The 20,865-nt window shown below is 37.9% G+C and overlaps 1 protein-coding gene across 1 annotated transcript in view; it reads left to right on the forward strand.

Annotated features, from left to right (window-relative positions):
- SLC25A22 (solute carrier family 25 member 22) overlaps positions 1–20,865 on the forward strand; it is a 70,954-nt gene that overhangs the window by 14,828 nt on the left and 35,261 nt on the right. Inside the window, exons 2-3 of the mRNA XM_083350655.1 lie at positions 13,860–13,971; positions 17,337–17,462. Coding sequence (XP_083206781.1) covers positions 13,952–13,971; positions 17,337–17,462 — 146 coding nt within the window. The 5' untranslated portion in view covers positions 13,860–13,951. The remainder of the gene's footprint in view (positions 1–13,859; positions 13,972–17,336; positions 17,463–20,865) is intronic.

Raw genomic sequence — 20,865 nt, forward strand, 5'->3', positions numbered from 1 at the left:
TCCTGCCCAGGCCTCCATAAGCACCCTTGATGCGAATGATGTAGAGCTGGCCATGCCCACCCGGTAGGCCATACGCACTTTAGCCACACCCACCCAGGCCACACCCACCCAGCCCCCTGAGGGCAGCTGCAATGCTGATGCGGCCCTCAATGAAATTGAGTTTGACACCCCTGATATAGACCATAATATAGCATTGGAGAGACAGGAAAGCCCAGGTTTGCCTATCCTACGGCCAGGTTTCCATATCTACCTAATCCTGATGTATATATGCCACATTTTAGCTACCTATACCCTAAGTACAGCTCTTGTTATCTTAAAAATGGCCAGGTAAATAACTACTGGAGACTAATGAACAGTAAATATATACTTAGCTTTTTAAAGAATAACCAGGACAGTCTTTTTTCATTATAGCTTTCTTCTCACAGAGTTATTTGCTCATCAGGTTACTTCCTGTAGGATGGCATTCCTCAAATTGCTATAATTTTGAATATCTTCTAGGTCTAGGAACAAATGTGTATATTTATTTTCCCTTTATTAGCCTACAATGTAGTCTCCATTCAGTTGACCTGCCACCTGATGACTTCATGGACATGTGCAAATGGCAGCAAAACTAAAATGGTTTGCTGTTAACTTCTTCTAAGAAACCAACATTGCATTATTTTTTTTAAAAAGAGAGTAATTAAAGGAAGATATTTCCTTAATGGAGTTAAGTGCTTGTTTGAGCCATTTGGCAGATGTATTGGGTAATGTAAAATTAGAAAACCTGTGAGCCGAAACTGATTTATAAAATGATTGTATTGTTTTATCAGTAGCTCTAATGCAGGGGTATCAAACTGCCGGCCCGCAGGGGGGTTTCATCATACTGAAGCTGCGCCCACTCCATTGCCGTCAATGCAAAAAGAGTCGCAATATGTCGCAACACATCATGTGATGTGGTGAGTTTGACACCCGTGCTCTAATGGAACTGCGGGTCTTACATTTTAGAAACTCTCAAACATGCTAGGCAGATCGTGCAATTGTTTGAGACAGAGGTTGCTAGGCAGCTAGAGAAATGGATTTATATGGTTAGTCAATCAGAAAGACTTTTTCACGGGCATACAGTACAGACAAGTAGCAGGAGGATTGGGGATTGAAAGCACAGATTCGTATCCTGGTCAGGCTCCAATGAGATAAAATCTACGCAGATACAGAGAGAACAAAGCTAAGAGATGAGAGAATTGTCTTGATGTCTTTATCTTATGGAACCTATACATGTAGAACAGCACATGCATATGCCTGTTCCTTGCAAGGATTCCTGATTGTTCAGAATTCCTGTATTGCTCACAGATTTCACAATAAGCACATTTGTTTTCTCTGAAAGTAGGCAAAAGCTGTTTCAATAATTCTTTAATACAATATTCGGTTTGCTTGAAAATTAGTGTAATGATTTCTAGCATTTGTAGAAATACTAATACTAACATTTCCTGTAACTGGTCCAGTGAAAGTTACTTGTCCTTCCTATCTGTGGGTTTAATCAGATTTGTATATAGATAATAATGTTGGTGTAAACTGATTTTTCTTTTTCCCCCCTTTCAGTCCCCTTTCCCCACCCCCAATGTTCTTTCCCAGGTTCAGGAGCCTGAGACCAGTTCCTGAGCTTCACTGGGACCAAATCCTTATAATATAGGTGACAGAGAACTCTGAATCTGGCTGTTTATGCTCTTTCTCATATTGTTGAGAATTTCATACTTTGAAGCACATAACTAGGCTATTAATAAATCTTTAACTATATTTAGTTGATAGTTAGATGATCTCTCTCTCTCTCTCTCTCTCTCTCTCTCTCTCTCTCTCTCTCTCTCGCACACACACACACACACACTCACACTAATTTTGTTTAGATGCTTAGAGTTGTAGAATCAGAGTTTAATTTGTTAAATCACCAGTTACCATGTGGACATACACTGTCCCACAACCGCCTGTTTTTACCATCATCCCTGTTCTTTACCAGTTGAAATCCTCCTGAATTGCAAGTACCACCACATTGCAGACCTTTTTGTCTTCTCTGCTCCAGTGCACCTCCCTTTCATGCTCTCTGACCCTTATGTTAAAGGAAATCAGGGGGGAAAAGGCTGCTGCTGAATCAGCTAACTTGACTGATAAAGTCATCTCTTTGTCCTTTTTTGAAGATGGTTCAGTAATTTGTACGGAGAGTATATGGATGTTTTGGGCTTCACTAGTGGCTTCTAGGCCATAAAAGTGTGTGCTTTGATAAAATATTGCCTGAATCTTTTCCCTCAATTACAGAACTAAAATGGCAGCTTTATTACTCTTTTGGGCAGCAAGAGAAAAAGTGCTAGTTGTAGTACATTGGAGTAGCACCTATTTTACCATATTTCCTCCTTCAGAAATTTTGCTCTATTATAATAGAGACAGATGGCAACTGTTCTTCTTTCTAAATGTCTTAATGCTACAGTCTAGACAAAGTAGCCTCATCTATAACTTGGTTTCCTACTTCTCAAAATTACCCCAGCTTTTTTGGCAAGTGTAAATCTGTATTGCTGGCAAACTCAATTTTGTTTTAATATTTTATAAGATTGTGTTGAAGGACTGGACTGTGAATAAGGAGCAGCTCTGACCAGCAAGTAGTCAGGTTAGGGAAAAATCTGTTATTTTTTTAAGGAGCGGCTATGCAATTCTCTAGTAGATTCTTGCTTATGAGTTTGATTAATTATTGTTCCAAATGATAATAGAAGACATGAAGCAACATCTCTGTCCATTTATCACATTCCTGACAATTGGAACAATTAATCGGTGGAATGACTTGGCTCCAGAGTTTCCTGCTTGAGCAGGGGGTTGGTCTAGACCAGGGGTAGGCAACCTTGGCTCTTTTATGACTCGTGGACTTCAACTCCCATAATTCCTGAGCCAGCATGGCTCAGCTTAGAAATCTCTCCCTTTCTCCTCAGCATGGCTGGTTCAGGAATTCTGGGAGTTGAAGTCCACGAGTCATAAAAGAGCCAAGGTTGCCTACCCTTGGTCTAGACTCTAGAAGACCTCCAAGGTCTCTTCCAATTCTGTTATTCTGTTGTAATATTCCCCAGATATTGAACAGAATGTTTAAGTAAGGAATTGTTAAATTAATTCTGGGTAATTTTAATCTTGCCTTCTAAAGTCAGAGGTGGCTCAAAAATTCATGACCACAATAAAAATACCTTTCTCCCAGGTGTTTATAAGCCTGATCTGGCCACACATTGACCTGGCTTTTATTTTGGAACATATGTGAGTTGATCTGCTGCTGAAATATGTTTCTATTTTATTGCCTTGGATCTGCGTATGCTGGAAAGCTATCATTTTATGACCAAGCTTCCTTTTGTAGAGATGCTTATGGAGAATGTGGTAAGGCAACAGTTACAGAGAATCTTGGAAAAAGTAAATCGTCTAGACACATAAAAGTCAGGATTCAGGCCTGGGGATAAAACTTAAACTGTATTGGTTGCCCTCCGGGATGAGTTTTGGCAGCATTTGGATGAAAGGATGGTGGGCATTTTCATTTTGCTACACATCTTAGTGGCTTTTGATACTGTTGATCACAATATAGTTCCGGACTGCCTGCAAGATTAGGAGTCACTGAAACACAGTGGTTCTACTCCTTCCTGTGTAGAAAGGTCCAGGTCAATGGTCACAGAGGAGCAATGTCAGCCCTTCAGATGTTCCATCACGTAGTACTCCAAAGCTAGGGTTTCTGACTATCTTGTTTTTACCCTACATCAGGGATCCCCAATCTGTGGGCTGCAGCCCCCTACCAGGCCGCAGCCTATTTGCAACTGGGCCATGTGAGTGGTAGGCTGGCGCACGCATATGAACACACAGCCCAACTCACACAAGCAGATATAAGTCTACTATCTGATCTGTTTTTCTTGTTGAATGTTTGAGAGGTAGGAGACAGAAAAAGAAGTTTGCCTTGGAGTGCTGTAGTTAACATTGCTGTCTGGTGTTTGTATTCTTTAAAAATAGTTTTTAATAGAAAATTCACACATATATAAAGATACAAATACAGTACTTTTTTAAAGAAAAGTTCCTAACAGTTTCAGAGAAGGATAGCCATATTTTGCTATACTGGTCCATATAGAGTCAGCAATTCATTCATATATCTCAGGTAACATTTGGTCGTTAATCCATTGAATAACTGAGGTCATAAATGTATATTTTTGAAAGACAAATCTATTGGCAATAAGAACTGTTGCAGAGAAGGGTCCACTTTTCCTGTCCAGCCATCAGTTTCCATATAGGCTGTGAAGATCTGAAAAAAAATCAGATTAAAAAAAAATCAGCAAAAGTCATCAGAGAGCCAGTTTGGATTAGTGGTTAAGGCACTAGGCTAGAAAGCTGGAGACCATGAGTTCAAGTCCTGCCTTGGTCACGAAAGTCAGTTGGGTGACTTTGGACCAGTCACTCTTTCTCAGCCCACCGGGTTGTTGTGCAGAAAATAGGAGGAGAGTGTGCTGTTAGTCACCTTGAGTTATTTGTAAAAGTAATATAGGTGGAACACAAAGAAATAAATTAAAATGGGAAAGCTGTATCGGTGAATTTTTATAACGACGTATTCCCAGAATAGAATGAATTTAGGATGCCACAAATGAATGAAGTATTTTGTAGTTCATAAATATGTAAAGGTTTCCCCTGTTCGGTTGAGTCCAATTCTAGGGGGCAGTGCTCATCTCTGTTTCTTAATGGAGGGAGCTAGCATCGTCCAAAGACGCTTCCGTGGTCATGTGGCTAGCGTGACTATATGCCCTGGTGCAAGGAATGCTGTTAAACTTCCCACCAAAGTGGTACTTATTTAGCTACTTGCATTTTCATGTTTTCAAAGTGCTAGCTTGTCAGGATCCGGGGCAAAGATGGGAGCTTACCCCATCACACGGTGTTTATAACTATATACAAATTCCCAAATGTATTCTTTTGGCTTCTACTTTTAGGAAGGCTATTTCATTCTATTTTGTACAGTATACTCTGATCTGATATTAATTCTCTAGATTTAAGCAGCAGCAAGTCGTGTTCAACCTTAGCAAAACCAGTATTTTCTGGCTTTCTAAGAAAACAGCAGAGAATGGATCTGATATTTCTGAAAACATTATTTGGCAGTCACCCATTCAAATGCCAACTAGACATTGGTCAGGTGCTGCCATCTGCTGAGGTAAACTCCCCTTCAGCGTACAGTAAAAAGAGAGGGTGTTTGCCTGATTTCAGAATTATTAAAGTTGGACTGACCAGATCTAGAAAAGAGATCTTGAACTTGGCAATTTGTTTCAGTTTTTCAAAGATCTTCAGTATTTGCACCCAAAAGCATTTCCAGCGGGATTTCCAAATGAATGCTGTAACAAAATGGACTATGTTTCTTTGATAAAGTACTATCCTTTTTATAATAAAAGCGGGCCAAAGGTTAATCACTCCCCACTAATATGTTATCTCAGAAAGTTCTGCATGCAGATTTTCCTGCTCTGTGAAGGTTGAAGAATGTGAAGGAGCTCCTTTGTAGAACTGAGAGGTAGGAAAAGGGAGTATGTGAGAACAGAAGAGAGCAACAATCCTAACAAATAAGAATGTCGGAATGCAGCTATGGATTCTTGAGTTATGGAGTTGCAATTCCTTTCTGACTGATATTAGGAGACAGCTAAGGACATCTACAGAGAGGTGGGATAATTGGGATAAATATATGGAAAAGTGGGATTACGTCTTAAGCTCACGGATGTGCATGGTTTGTTTTTGCATCAAAAGCAGCCGAGCTAATTGGTTGTGTGAAAAGAAGGAACAATGCAAGGAGTAGGAGCTGAGCTGAAAGTAAGCCAAGATACTATTTCTCTCTGACCTCTCTTTTCTTTTTCTGATAACTCTACTTTTGACCTACTTTTTCTCTTATTTTTCTCAGTATCGTCTACTTTCTCTCCCAAGGAGAAGGATGGATAGTGAAAGGGAGCTGTTAGCTGCAGGGATTCCTGCAGAGGACAGTTGAAATGAGGCTTTAGGACATGTATCTTAGCTCAAAAGAGCCAAGATGCTGAACATGAACTAGAGAAAAAGGATTTGCCCAGTGAAATTTGTCTAAACCAGATTGAGCTTGGAATGTAGTGATCTCTGATTGCAATGCTGTAAAAAGAGCACAAAATACCTCTAGTCCATTGTGAATTAAAATGTGCAGTACAGTTAATACCACAGGAGCTTAATTGGACAATTCAATGAATTAAAACTTATAAATGGACTAGTTTGAGATAAATTTAGCTGTCATCATGGATCTCTTCTGGGATATTGCCAGTGCCTCCTAGAAGACAAAGAGTTTTATAGTTGAATCACAACAAGGGAAGTTATTGTCAAAAGGTTTTTCTTCCTGAGGACATGGGTAGCAGAAGTTCAGCAGAGGAAACTAACTAATCCTGATATTTTAATACTGGAAATAGTAACTTTTCAAATGTTTATACTGTATATGAGTACAATTTAGATTTATTTACTAATTTGTTCAATATATTTCTTTGCTGCAACAATCAAAGTCACTCTAGGCCGCTTAAAATACAATATCAAACATACCCAATTTAAAATAAGATAAAATAAAAATACACCCGCACTACAAGTAAATTCAAATACCTGTTTTATTTTATTGTTGTTTTTACTAGTTGTTTGGGCAATAATTTTATTCATATTCTGGGAATGAGCATAATTGTTTTCAAAGACTTTTCCCCAGCCTTCAATAAAGAAAATCAAATCTGGAATAATTTTGAAGTCATCTTAATGTCAGCAAAGTACTAAAATGCATATAAGACTTCCGGTGGCTCCGCGGCGACGGAGGGAGCCTTCCCGGGCTGCCCGCGGCTCAGCTGGTGTTTTTTCGCCCGAAACAGCGCCGATCAGCTGTTCGGGCGAATCTGAAGCCCCCTCCTCGGGAGAAGAGGAGGAGGTGAGCCCCCAGGTGGGGGTTGAGTTCTCCGGGGCCGCCTGAGCTTGGAGCTTGGGCGGCTGAAGGATTGAACTCCCCCGCAGCCTGGGCTGCTCCCAGCTGGCTAGCGTCTCTGCTCCGGACTTCATGGAGCAGAGCCAGGCGTCTGCGACCATCCCTGCTTGAAGGAGAGACTATGAAAGGGAAAGAGCAGGCAGAGCAGTACAAGAGGGAAAGATGAAGAGATGAAGAAGATTTTATTTTACTCTCAAGCTTGATGGACTTTGCTTAAAACTTAAAGTGAAAGTGCGTCACAATTGTAAGTAAAAGATGGCGGCTAAACCTCCCCCTAGAACTTTTCGGAGTGCTGGAAATTCTCCGGTGCAACAACAATCATTGCTGCAGGCGTTGCATTCTCCTGATGTATTGACATCGAAGGATCTTGAAAAACATACCCAGTTAATTTTGGAGTCAATGGGTGTTAAATTTCTACAGATGGAGGAGAAATTGGAGAAATTGGAGCAGAGAATGGAAGAAAGGATGGAACAGAAACTTAGAGAAATGAAGGTAGACATTTTGTCCTCAGTGCAAAAAGTTGCTAAATGTGTGGAGGTGCTGGATGATCAAGTGCAAGATTTGATTCAAAAGAATGCTTTATTAGAAGCAAAAGTATTGGAAATTGAAGATTTAAAAGACAAAATCAACAGTGAACAGAGCTTGGCTCAATTTTACCAGATGCAGTTTGCTGTGAGAATTAGAGGCCTAAAAGAGAATATTAAGGAAGATTTAAAGCAGCTGGTTTCTGAGGCTTTTGAGGGAGTATTGAACCATCCAGCATCTGAATTAAAACAAGGTATGGACAAAGTGTTTCGTGTGAATTCGTGGATTGCTAAACAGAGAAAGTTGCCTAGAGATGTGGTGGTTTATTTTGTAAAAAGGGAAATTAGAGATGAAGTTATACAAGCTGCCTACGATACCAAAGTTGTGATTGCTGGTCAACAAGTTTTGGTTCTAAAAGAAATTCCTCCAAAGATTTTAAAGAGAAGGAAGGATTTTATATTTCTTGTGCAAGAGCTCAAGCAAAGAGATATAAGGTTCAGATGGGAGATCCCAGCTGGGTTGAGCTTCATGTATGATGGCAAAAGGTACTGTTTGAGTAATGTGAAGCAAGCGCATGATTTTTATAATAATGTCTTGAAAGTAACCCCATCAACACTTCTGGAAGCTGCAGAGGGATCTGGAGAAGGAGAACATCAAGAGGATGAAGATGCACAGATAGACGAGAAGGGTACAGGAGGAGTTCAAGCTGCAACTCTTTTGGATGATCTTAGAGAACAGAGGGTGACGCGTGCTGCCTTAAAACGCTCAAAAAAGGAAAAAAAATAAGATCAGTAGAAATCTATGGAACTTCCACAAAATATTTATAGTTAAGTGGTAGTTGTGTTTTTTTTTTTTTTTAAAAAAAAAAAAAGTTTTGGGATGCTATGTATGGTAATAGATTTTTTTTTTAATTTGGAATTAATGGACAACTTACTACAGAGGAAGAGGAAGAAAGTTTTGTGGGTTAATGTGGGTTAATTTGTGTAAGAACTATTTATTAATGTGCAAATGAGAATATGTTAAGGTAATAGTGACTTGTGGAAGAATATAGATGGGAATGATGCTAGTTTTCTTTTATTTTAGTTTTTTATATATATTTAGTATTATTAAGGATTGGTTTACTATATACAAGCTAGAGAGTGATGGATTTTAGAGTTTATAATTGTTAGTATATGATTGTTTATGATTGCCTTTTAGATATATACCTTGTATTTTGCTCTGGGAAGTCGGGGGGGGGGAGGGGGGAGGAGGGGAAGTGGAGGGGGGGAGGTAGGGGAGGGAGGAGGGGGAGGGGGAGGGGGGGAGATAGGGGGGAGGTAGGGAGGGGAGGAGGGAGGGGGAAGGTGGGTTTTTTTAAAGGAAAATTGTATTTTATAAAACTTTTCAATAAAATGCATATAAGTAAATTTAATGTTTGGTAGTTATATTACAAATGAGGTTATTTGCGTTTGGCTCAAACCTATAAGGAAGTTTCTGTTACAAATGTAGTTATTTGTGTTTGGCTCAAATTTGTATGGAAGGTTAATACTACTGAGAAAAATTTCAGATGAATATCCAGAAGCATGTTCAAGAAAGATTGCTTATGAATAAGGTGATTGTCCTCAAAAATGATAGGAAAGCAACCATCTAAGTACTATTGCTGCATAGGATATGTGATACTTTACAAAGAACAATTGTGATTGGCCTCTTCCTGAGATATTTGCAATATAAGAACTGTCAACTAAACAGTTTGCCACTGTGGATGAAAATTTGGGACATTGCATATAGATCTTTATTAGGTTACCGCTTTCTAATGTTCAAGGGCCAGGAGGCAAATTTGTAATGTTGAGAACATATTATGCATACCTTTGCAAAACATCTGCCATTCATGAATCACTCATTTTTCAGAAAGCAAATTGAGATTACTTTAAACTTAATATTGCTACATTGGCTGGGAGGTAGGCTCATTTTTACAAAGACCTTGAGCAGCAACTGTCTATCATTTTATTTTCTTAAAATGCTTCTGGTCACATGGGGGATAATATAGTAATTGTGGCTGATGCATTACTTTAGGAGGATAAAGGCTGTGACTTGCTATTTCCTAATTTAAGATGTGATTCTAGACAGCCTGACAGCAGCCGTTGACCCATGTCATGAATAACAGTAAGTATCTTAACCATAGTTCATTGGACCTGCAGCTGCCTGGCCTCACAGGATGCCCTAAGCCCAAAATGTGACAAGAAACTCTATAGCAATAGTGCTGCAACTCTTGTGACTTTTTGCAGAACTTATGAAGACCCTCTTCTTATCATCAACCACAAACAATGGTCAACATTCTCTTTTAAAATGTATTGCAGTAACTTTGAACTTCCTCACAGCTGTGAAAGGGAACAACGTGATTCATTCCAAAGGTGTGATTGTGAAGAGGCTCAAAGAGAAAGGATGGCTTGCTTTAGCAAAGCAAACAGCTGGTTGCTGCTGTACCTTCCGGATTTGCAGCTCTTTGTGAATTTTTCTGAGAATAAATGAGAGGATCTGAATCATCAGATGGGAACTGGTGGTTGAGTTGTGGAACTGAGAAACAAAATATGCAAAAAATGGTGCATATTGTTCAGATTCCGCCTTGGAAATGCTGGCTTTTAATTCATGAAATTCATGTCCATGAACTGAAACACTCATAACATCAGTTGTAACTTCTAATGGACTCTAAAAACATGCATAGATTTTCCAATTGTTAAAGGAATGAACGTACCTGTTCCTTATTGGTGAAGAACACAGTTGTGCTATACGGGAAATATTTGAATACTTGTATGTCACTTCGCCTTTCTGTTCTGTGGACAGAGTTATTGCCAAAAGAGTAAATCCTCGGGTTAAGTTTATAGTTGGCTAATTTTCCAGATAACAATCATCCCCACTCCAATTACTGTATGTGTGTGAATGCAAGAGTGCAATAGAGCTCTCTCTAGTAGGACCTATCTTAAGAGTGAATCACTGATTGCTTCATAGCTGCCACAGTTGAATATTCAAAGAGAGATTTTTGCAATAAGTTACACATAAACTGAGTGGTGGTTCGTTTCATCATCACTTGCTGCCCTTTTAGTACATTGTTTTCAAGGCTGAATTCTTCAGTTTTGCCCTGTTCTGTACGTATGCCATGCTTCTATTATCATTTATTAGCTAAAGGCTAAATTATAATGGATATGGATGGATATATACAGGTAGTCCTCAGCTTAACAACCATTCAAAATTTTGATGGCACCGGAAAAGTGACAACTGAGCTTCACACACAAAACCATTACAGTATCCAATGGTCACATGATCAGAATTCAGACGCTTGTCAACTGACATGTATTTACAGTGGGCATTCTGATTCACACAATCAACATTTGTGACTTTCCCAGGGGATTCTGACAGCAGTGGGGGGAAGCTTGATTCACTTAACGATCATATGATTCACTTGACTACAGCAAAAATATCATAAATGTGGACATGACTCAGTTGACATCTGCATCACCTGGTGACAGATGTTCCAGTCTCAATTGTGATCATAAGTTAGGGACTGTGTAAGTAATATACAGTAGTGGCCAAAATTGTGGAAACCTTTTGGGAAAAGTGTATTTTTGAGGTTTGATGGCTAATAAGATCACTTTTTGGTGGGAGTAGTAACATAAAATTATATATCAATGGGGAGATAATTTAATCAAGAATGTAATTGCAACAAAGTTTGTTCAATTATCTGTACTGTAGTCTATGAAAAGTTATAGCCAAATAATCAGAAAAAGGAAGCACAACTTGCTTAGGTTGATATCGGGTAGCTTTCCTTCATCTGATTGTAGCAATGAGTGTTTAGAGAGCCAATCAGGTGTCATCTTGTTTTGGCAATGAGCCAGTCAGATCACAGTAGGATTCAGTTATTGATGTCCTGTATTGAAGCTGAGAGGAGGACATTTGTCAGTGTGTTATGTGATTGCTATCAAGTTGGTTGGGTTTTTTGTGTTCTTTCATTTAGTGAGCTTGTAAAACGTAATAAAATTAAAGTAATGGTGCAAAGAATTGACTGGTTGCCCAGAAATTGATGTAAAATAGTATTATTAAGTGAACAAGGCTACAGTTCTAAAGAAATTAGAAGAAAAAATGGTGGAAACTTAACCAAAGGTGGCATTTCTACTGTACACTTTTCCCAAAAGGTTTCTACAGTTTTGGCCACTACAGTAATATTTTATTTATTTATTTATTTAATTATACTGCCCTTCTCCCAAAGGGCGGTGTACAGGGCAATACAATAAAATACAATATATAAAAATTAAAAGAAATATTAAATACAACAGCCCAATTCAATAGATTAATACAAAACGTTAAAATACCCCTAAACCCATCAGACCAGGCCGGCTTGTTCAAATAAATATGTTTTTAGGTCACGTCGGAAGGAGCGAAGGTCGGGAGCCGTCCGGAGCTCCACCGGTAAACGGTTCCAAAGGTCTGGCGCGCCCACAGAGAACGCCCTCCCCCTGGGGGCCGCCAGTCGACACTCTTTGACCAACGGCACCCTGAGGAGGCCCTCTCTGTGGGAGCGCACTGGACGAAGGGAAGTTGATGCCGGCAGCAGGTGCTCCCGTAGGTAACCCGGACCCATGCCATTTAGGGCTTTATAGGTCGTAACCAGCACCTTGAATAACTTGGTGGAGAACAAGCATGCTGTGGTGGTTAAAAAGCTGGACAAGAAGCAAGAGAACCCAGGTTCTTGTCTTTCCTTAGCCACAAAAGCCAACGGATGACCTTGGGCCAGTCACTGTCTTTCAGCTGCCAAGCAATTTCAGACTATAAAACTATACAATAAACTGGTGAAGAACAAAACCCTCATTGCATCATGTATGGATAGGTTTGCTGTGAGAACTAGGGAAGCACAGTGCAAATGGACAAACCTTGCAGTGAAGCAGGACAAACAGTAAGTAAGTAAATTAATCATTCGATGAGATCACTTGATAGTTCTGGTGAATATGTGAACTGTTCTGTTGATACATTTTGTGATGTTCCGGTATCTTGTGATGCACTATGTTTCTTTTGCAACATGCTGGATTTAAAATAGCTGTTCACTTTTATGTGTGAATTTCCTGATGCTGTTATTAAAAACAATTGCATATATGGAACTAATCAAACAAAACAAATCACAATCACGAGAAATTTTATGGTTGTTTAAAAAGCATAAAGATTGCTGCAAAAATAAGTCTTGAGCACCGCTTTGGACTAAGAACTTACAAAACTGCATTTTCGTTACTGCCTTTTGGAAAATGTAATTCCCAGGTTTCCTGTTCTGATTTCAATATGTTTAAAGAGAATAATTAAATTCTCCTCCCCACCCCCACCCCCACAATAGCTCACCATTAGTCCCTGAGGAATTTCTAGCACTTTGGGGAATGTTGCACTTCTTGCCTACTATGGTATATAATCTTGGAGAATGCTGCAAGGTGGTTTAATGTATTGTTAAGGTATTCACTCTGAGCAGAGAATAATTTATAGCCAGTCTATTAATGTAGCCCAGTTGTTAAATATAAATAAACTATAACCATTGTCATTTTTAGCTATAATGCTCTTTTTTTTAAAAAAAATAATTTGAATGATTTGGATTTTGAGAAGTGCTAAACTTGTATTTATATGAAATAGACCTGGAAATCCAGCCAGTTCTGCCTTAACTATCAGTTATTTTTCTGGATTTGCATAAGAATGTTGCTATTTCTTTTGCTGCATAGTTACTTGATGGGAAATTCACCTCTCTTTATTTTCCTTGTATCCTTTGCAACAATTTTCGGCAGGCAGCCTCACTTCTCTTGTGATTCTTTCCACAGTCTGCACATTTGGCAAATGCCTTAGTGCCGTATGGGGGGTGGGTGGAGAGGGTTTAGCTGTCATCCCTTCAATTGCGCTTGTTGAGTTGCTTCAGTACATAGCAGGAAGAGCTTGAAATGATCTTTCCGGGAATACACTGAAAAATGAATGTACTTAATTTCTATTCCGAATGAAATAGCTCCATTTGGTAAATATCTCAAATATCTAAACAATATTTCTCACAAGTTAAGGTTAGCAATACGAAAGGAAATGGCTTGCTTGGGTCTTTCATATGGATTGCAAAATTAATGGTCAGATGTAACACAGGTAATGTGCCTAAAATATAGAAATAATGTTTGAGGATACATTTCATTTTACCATTTGTGGCCAACTGGAATAAAATGCATATTTTCTTCATTGTAGCCATTTTTTTGCATGAAATTTCATCAGATCTCTCTTGGAAATATGTGGGAAATTTATCAAAGCATTCTTATCATATACAAAGTTAACAGTGACTAGAAATAATGTTGATGTTATTTCCATCTTTTTCTAGACAACCATCGCCAGAATTAAGTGATTGTAAACCAAAGGTTTGGAAGACTCTTAGAAGACTGTCTTGTTTCTGCAAGATCAGAACTGAATTAAATGGCTGATAAACAGATTAGGTAAGAGCTTTTTTCTGTTCCTCTCTCAGCTATTCTCTCCAACTTTTTCCTTTGTGTTGTTACCACACAGTTCATTTTCTGTATCCCTAACTCCAAAATATATCTTCCTTTTGCCTTTATTTCTGTTTTCCCTAATCTGTCTTCTACATGTGTTGGACCACAGCCCCATCATCTCCAGCTAATGTAACCTTTGGAAAATTGGATGGAGATGGTGACTTGTACTTCAGTAGTCCCTAATGAGAAAGCAGAATTTGGGGTAGGTTGCTTTGATCCTCCCTTTGTTACCCTTAATGTGTTTCGGTTGGGAGAGGATAAAGAGAAATTAGGGGCTAATTCAAACAGTAAGACATTCATGAGTTAACATGCATTCCATGGTAGAACAGAACTTCTACTCCCCTGTGGACAAATACATGTTTGAAAGCATATCCTCTCTATAGAAATCAAGTTGTAAGGTTTCAGATTATCATTGTAAATGAATAAATGTTGGATAAAAATCCAGAGGGCAGTTTGTCTTTTCTTAATATTCGTCTCTTCTCTCAAATTCATTTCTGATCTTTATAAAGCTGTCTAGAAGGGTGTAGTGAAAGGGGGTCATTGGGATTGTTAAGAGTTAAGAGAATTGCTAATGGTGTATATCGTAGTGCTCTTATCCTTGTGTGCCTTTGGGCACTTCCTTAAGATTGGCTTATATCAAAATGGTAGAAACAAAAACCAAAAGGAAAAGAAAGAAAATAACATTTATAGGATATCATATCGGTATCAATATTAATGGTGGTATTTTGGATGTACAGGAATCTATCAGTGAAATATGAAATTAATATGTCTACTATTATTTAATAGCTGGAACACTAAAGTGAATAATGGGCCAGAACACAGTGGTAATTGATTGGTTGGAGAGTGTGGGCTCTTGCATGAGGCAATCTACATTATGATTGGTTGCTGGGTGTGAGGAGAGAGTTTCCCTTTTTCCCTGCCTTTTTCTTCTGTGTGCTCTGTATACTGTTCTGTGATTTACCTAACAATTTACCTCATGATGTAGTGATGTGCCTGAGTATCTTATCTACTGTAAATATAGATGTTAAATATATTTATTTACATAAAACTATAAGTTTGTAACAGCATCATTGACTTCATTTGGACACCTGTGCAATTCCTTGACACATACATAGCCAGGTAATAAGATAATTAGGTTCCTCAATTCTGCTTAATTGGAATTTTATTCCCAACTGACTATAATTTGGAGAGTTGTTTGAACACATGTAGAAAGCATCATTTTGAGGAAATTCAATCTTAAATTATAAGGATAGGTGCTATTTGCAAGGTTATCTGGGGCTGATAAACTATATACTCCAAATACATAATTTTATAACAGTCATTTACACTTAGATTATTTTTGTAATGTCAAGGCTAGAGTAAGAGTCAAAACTGTAAAGTATAAAACATAATAAGAATTTATATTAAAATCAGAACTATGGAATAAGAGAGTTGGAAAGAAGATTATTACAGTATCTATATCAGAATGATTTGTAATGCAAATGAGCATATTATTTGTTCACTGTATACAAATGGAAGGAGGCATAGCCCTCCAAAGGACAATCTAACTAATAGATGATATAAGAAGATTGAAATGAAGGAAAACTCTAGAGCGTGCAAGATGAAGAGGCATTTTTTATGTGTATCAGAAATATTGATAGTCCAAACCCTTGTATATAGAAAGGTTCATTTAGTGTACTGGCACCTTATTTGTTTGGATAATTTTTAGAAAAAATGTAGAATATAAAGATTCTCTACATAGAACTATAGATTAAATACAGAATTGCAGACTGGTCATAAACAAATCTTAAACAGTTCCTATGTTTGATTCAAGCACCAAGTGTTCAAAATGAAACCAGTCTTTGATTTCTTTTCATTTTAAATTTAAGCTCTTGTCTGTATTTTGTGTTTCTACATATAGGCAGCTGGACCCAACTGATAATGCTGCAAATAGAGTAGAATCTAAAAAGATTAACAGCTCTACACTGTTTGCAGGAATATTTTCTAATCAGCTTTATACAATTAGGCAACAGAATGGATTCATGCCAGAGTATATACTCTGAGATGTTATTCTAATCTTCTAAATTTCCAAGGTGACCCAAGATAGTTTAGATGATATAGTGGCTGATCTGGAAAAACCATCATATTTTATGAAAGCCACATTTGACCTCTAAACTCCTACATATTTTGTCCTGTCTTACAACTCCTCATGATAACCTCCAACTGTCTGTCTTTTGAAAATCCTCAGAGTTCTTTAACCAACTGACTGAATTTGCTCTCTTGTTTCCCTCTGTCCTTTCCTATCCAGTAAACATTCTTTGTATGGGCTGAGTAGAATATGCTACACTAACTGAGGCTGGTATCTTTTAGAAATTGGCCTTCTAATCTTGGCCATTGTATTTGAAAGTCAAGTCAATAATGCTGTTAAAATAAGGAGAGCCAGAGTTCCATACAGTTCTTATACAGTTGGAGATCTTGTAAGGATTCTATAAATCCTTTTTTTCCAGTTAAGTGTGATAAACATGAGATTCCTGTAGATTTGAGGGTTACAAGCTTGTCTGAGAATTAACTCTCATTGAACTCAATGAGATGACAGGTGTAAGTTCATCATTCAAAGCATCTAACAATCCTAGTGAGGTAGCCATATCATTAGTAGAAAGTTAAGCTTGACTGAAGGAAATTCTTACTGTTTGGAAATGAAAAAAATGGGAGTTTTATAATCTTTTAGATGGGTTTATAGATTACACTAAGCTGTAGTGTGATTTGTCGGGTTTGACTTAACATATAGCCATTGTGGGTTGGAAACTGTAAAATTTGGGGAACAGCATTTTAGGTACCTAGCCAAATTTGACTTATTAAACTAAAATTAAGCAAAAGAAAATCACTGTAGTACAGTAAAGGAACCTACTGTTATCTAAATTCTTAACCCCTCTGGTATTGTAGAAATAAATATGAGATCCAAGCTTTACATACCATTCAGAAATGTTATAAAAAAGATTTCTGAAAAACAAAGTTAGAGGAAATAACTACACATACACAGAACAGAAAATGTGCTTGAATGAACAGGGATAGGGTTTGATAAGTTCCGAAAGAGTTATGTTTTTTGTAACACGGCTGGTTTTGAGTCAAGTGATCAACTGAAGTATCACAACCTGCCAAGAGTAGGTTCCCCCCTTCATCAGTTATAGCCCTGATTCAGTGGTCTCCAGTCTATGAAACTTGCTGTGAAAAAATCAAAATCTTTAAGATGCTGCAGCCTGACATTTCTCTTGCCTTTTTTGGCTGGGTTGCTGTTCTCTTGGGAATGAACCCCTATGCTCTTTTTCTTACAGTGTACCTGCCAAGCTGATCAATGGAGGCATAGCTGGGCTCATTGGGGTCACCTGTGTGTTTCCTATTGACTTGGCAAAAACACGTTTACAGAACCAGCAGAATGGCCACAGGATGTATACCAGTATGTAAGTACCCCACAGATTTAAAGAAAAAAGAAAACATTCATTCATTCTTATTTTTTAATCAGTTGTTCCTGTGTGCGAACTGCTTATATTTGTCTGCACAAAAATCCTGTGGAGCTGTTTACTGAGATTCCCTAGGCCCCATATTTTTAGTGGAACTTCGATCTTAAGATAATTCATCAATACTGCATCACAGTTTTGATTAACTGAGGTTTTTTTAGAGCTATTGTAATAGTTTTAATAATCTTAAGAGTTGGGTGCCTGTGAGAGATATTTCTGCATCACTGCTCAGAGAGATTTGACCCATTGGGTAGGTATAATAAATTTAAATAAGTAATAAAATAATTATGGAAATGGTCATTCTAGCTATTGAATACAGCACCTGCTTTGTGCTAAAATCCATATTAAAGCTTCAGTGACACATAAGCAAATCTGTCATTCACCATTGGAACACTTGTGAATGTACATGCAGTAAGAGAGAAATTTGTTTATTTGCTTATATACTAAATTGTTATCCCACCTTTATTAAATAATTGAAGACAACAAACAGATATAATATTCTATCCTCATATTTTCTCCAGAACAATAACCCTGTGAAATGGGTTGGGCTGAGAAAATATGACTGGCCCAAAGTCACCAAGCTGGCTTCCATGCCTTAGGCTGGATTAGAACTCAGAGCCCCATGGTTTATGGCCTGTTGCCTTAACCACTAAACCAGACCAGTTCTCTTATCATCTCTCAAAGTAATTAATTCAACTGTACTAGGAAATCTTTCCTAACATTCCATTACAATCTCCCTTCCTGATTCAGCATAATTATTTATTTGATTAGATTCCTATGCCCTAACCCTTTTCTCTAGGAGCTCAAGGAGACTTTGACAGGGCTACCCCTCCTTCAGCTCCTGCAACAACCCTGAAAAGTGAGGTTGGGCTGAGGGAAACGGTCTGGCTCAGAGTCATCCACTGAGCTTTCACAGCTAAATGTGGACAGAGCTTGGATTTTCCCAGTTCTATTCCAACATCCATGGTTCAATATATGAATTGTTAGTGACCTTCTTCTGTTTTACATCCTTTCAAGTCCTTGAAGAGTATTGTAGTATCCTATTCACTGGTTTTCTCTTCTCAAAACTAAACATTCCCAATTCCTTCAGTCTCTTTCATCAGACATAATTTATAGTCCCCTGTCATTCCTCAAGCCTCTTCTCTGAAACTTTACCAATTTGTCTGAATCCTCTTTTCAGTGAAGTGTACAGAACTGTACACAGTACCTAAGGCAGGTTTCAACAACAGACAATGCCAATTTCTTGTGACTTGGAAAATATACTTCTGTTAATGAAGCCTAAAATTTCATTTGCTTTTTTGGGCTGAAATCCTGTTAAATTAATCTTTAATCTTATTGCTGTCCTGTAGACTATTCATTTTTTAATTTGTGCTTTCAAATCAATTTTGACTCATAACGACTGTCAGGACAAGTCCATGCAGTTTTCCTGGCAAGCTTTTTTTTTTTGAGAAGTGGCTTGTTTTTGCCTTGTTCTAGGCCTGAGAGAGAGTGACTGGCCCAAGGTCACTCAACTTGCTTTGTGCCTAAGAGATGTCTGGAACTCACAATCTCTTAATTTCTAGCTTGGTGCACTGACCATTACACCAAATTATTTTAAACCTCCCCCTTTATTTCACCTACAGATTTAATTTAGTAAGTAATCTATCTCATCCTCAAATCATCCATAAAAAGATTAAAAGCATGGAGCCCAGGGCTGAACTGTTAGCATCACCCTCTAGTCTAATGAAGAACAGTTACGCTCTTTCTGAGTACAGTCTGGAGCCAGCTGTGTGTTAGTATACTAGACAACCCATGATCCTTTGGGTCATCGTTTCATAGATATTTCCTTATCAGACTCCTCAATGCCTTCAACAATAGCAGAACTTCTAATATATTGAAAAGTTCTTAAAAATTCAGGGAGATATTCAGAGATGAATCTGCCTTGAAAGTAGCCCATGATTGTACAGCATAGTCAAATATCATGAACTGAACACGCTAAATGTTTTCTGATATTCTGTATTCTGTTTTCAAATATTAATTTTATGATAGTTTTTACATGCTGGTGTGATTAGTACTATAATCAACATGCCTAAAGGATATTGGTTGGACATGCCAATTGAGGTTGTCATCCTTTTACATCTGGACAAAATAGAAGGATAAAAGTTTTCACTTTGGACTTGGAAGATCTGAGTTCTATTTCCCACTTAGTCATCAGCATAAGACCACTGGGTCTACCTTGGGCTACTCATTTCCCCAGCCCGATTTATCTGCCAGGATTATTGTAGAATAAAAACATTAAAAACATCACTCCATTGCCTGGGTGTTGCCCTTTCATGTTTCATGCAGCAAGGTCATTGAAGGATTAATGCAGTCTATGCTGACTGTCGAAGATGCTTAATACACAACAGGAGAGAAGCAATGTGATGGGAACCCTAAAAAAAGCTTTGTTTGTTTGAATCTGTTGGTTATAGCTCCCCTGACATATGCTCTAGTGGCAGATGGGAAGATAAATTTCAGCCTGTTAAAGAAATTTTTATGTTATCACATCAGGTATTTCCAGGCTAGAGAAAATAGTCTCCAGGCTTTATTCTAAAGTTGATTTTGGAGATCACCATCTCTTTGCACTTAAGAGTTTTGTACCCTGAGGCAAATGGGTAAGAGATAGATGAGGAGAAGGGTCTTCACACCCTGCCTCAGTCTCTCTTTCTCATGTGGTCAGTTAAATAAATGTCTGTGTTTATGGGACAAAGAAAACTTCATGTTTTTTCTCTTTTCTCTCTACCTCCCTCCAAAATTGTCTTGATCCTGCTTATATTCAAGAGCCCGTCTTTCATCAAGACTCCCTGCTAAATTCAAATCTCTCACAAATAATTATTCTGTTACTATAGAAATGGTCAACTTGTAAAATTATTTTTTAAAGAAAAAAATACCCTGCTTATAATAGATATGATTGACCTAAAATTAGAACCTTTAGCATGCAAAGTATTTTTGAAGTCTATGTATTTAAAGTCTACCCAGGTATGAAAAGAATCATTCACCAAGGTTATATGACCCAAAATTTCAGCAAATTAGGTGGTTGGGGAAAAACTTTGCTTATGGCTGTTTTTATTTAGCTTCAAATGTTCCTCAAAGGAATTGATGTTTCTTATGAGAAGAAAATATTCTTGAGATTGAAATGTTCTTATTCTTCATTATATTTGGACTTGATTTCCTGCTCTTACTTTTTTTAAGGGGTTCTGTACCTCTTATCAAAGGGGAGCTGTTTTTAAACAGTTTGAAAACAAGAATGAAATTCTGGCACAGATATGTCATTAGATAGTTTTCCAATCTGTTTGCTCTCATATGCGCTTTACTGCAAGTCCAGTCA

This window comes from Vipera ursinii (assembly GCF_947247035.1).
Source record: "Vipera ursinii genome assembly, chromosome: 1".
Lineage (NCBI taxonomy): Eukaryota > Metazoa > Chordata > Lepidosauria > Squamata > Viperidae > Vipera > Vipera ursinii.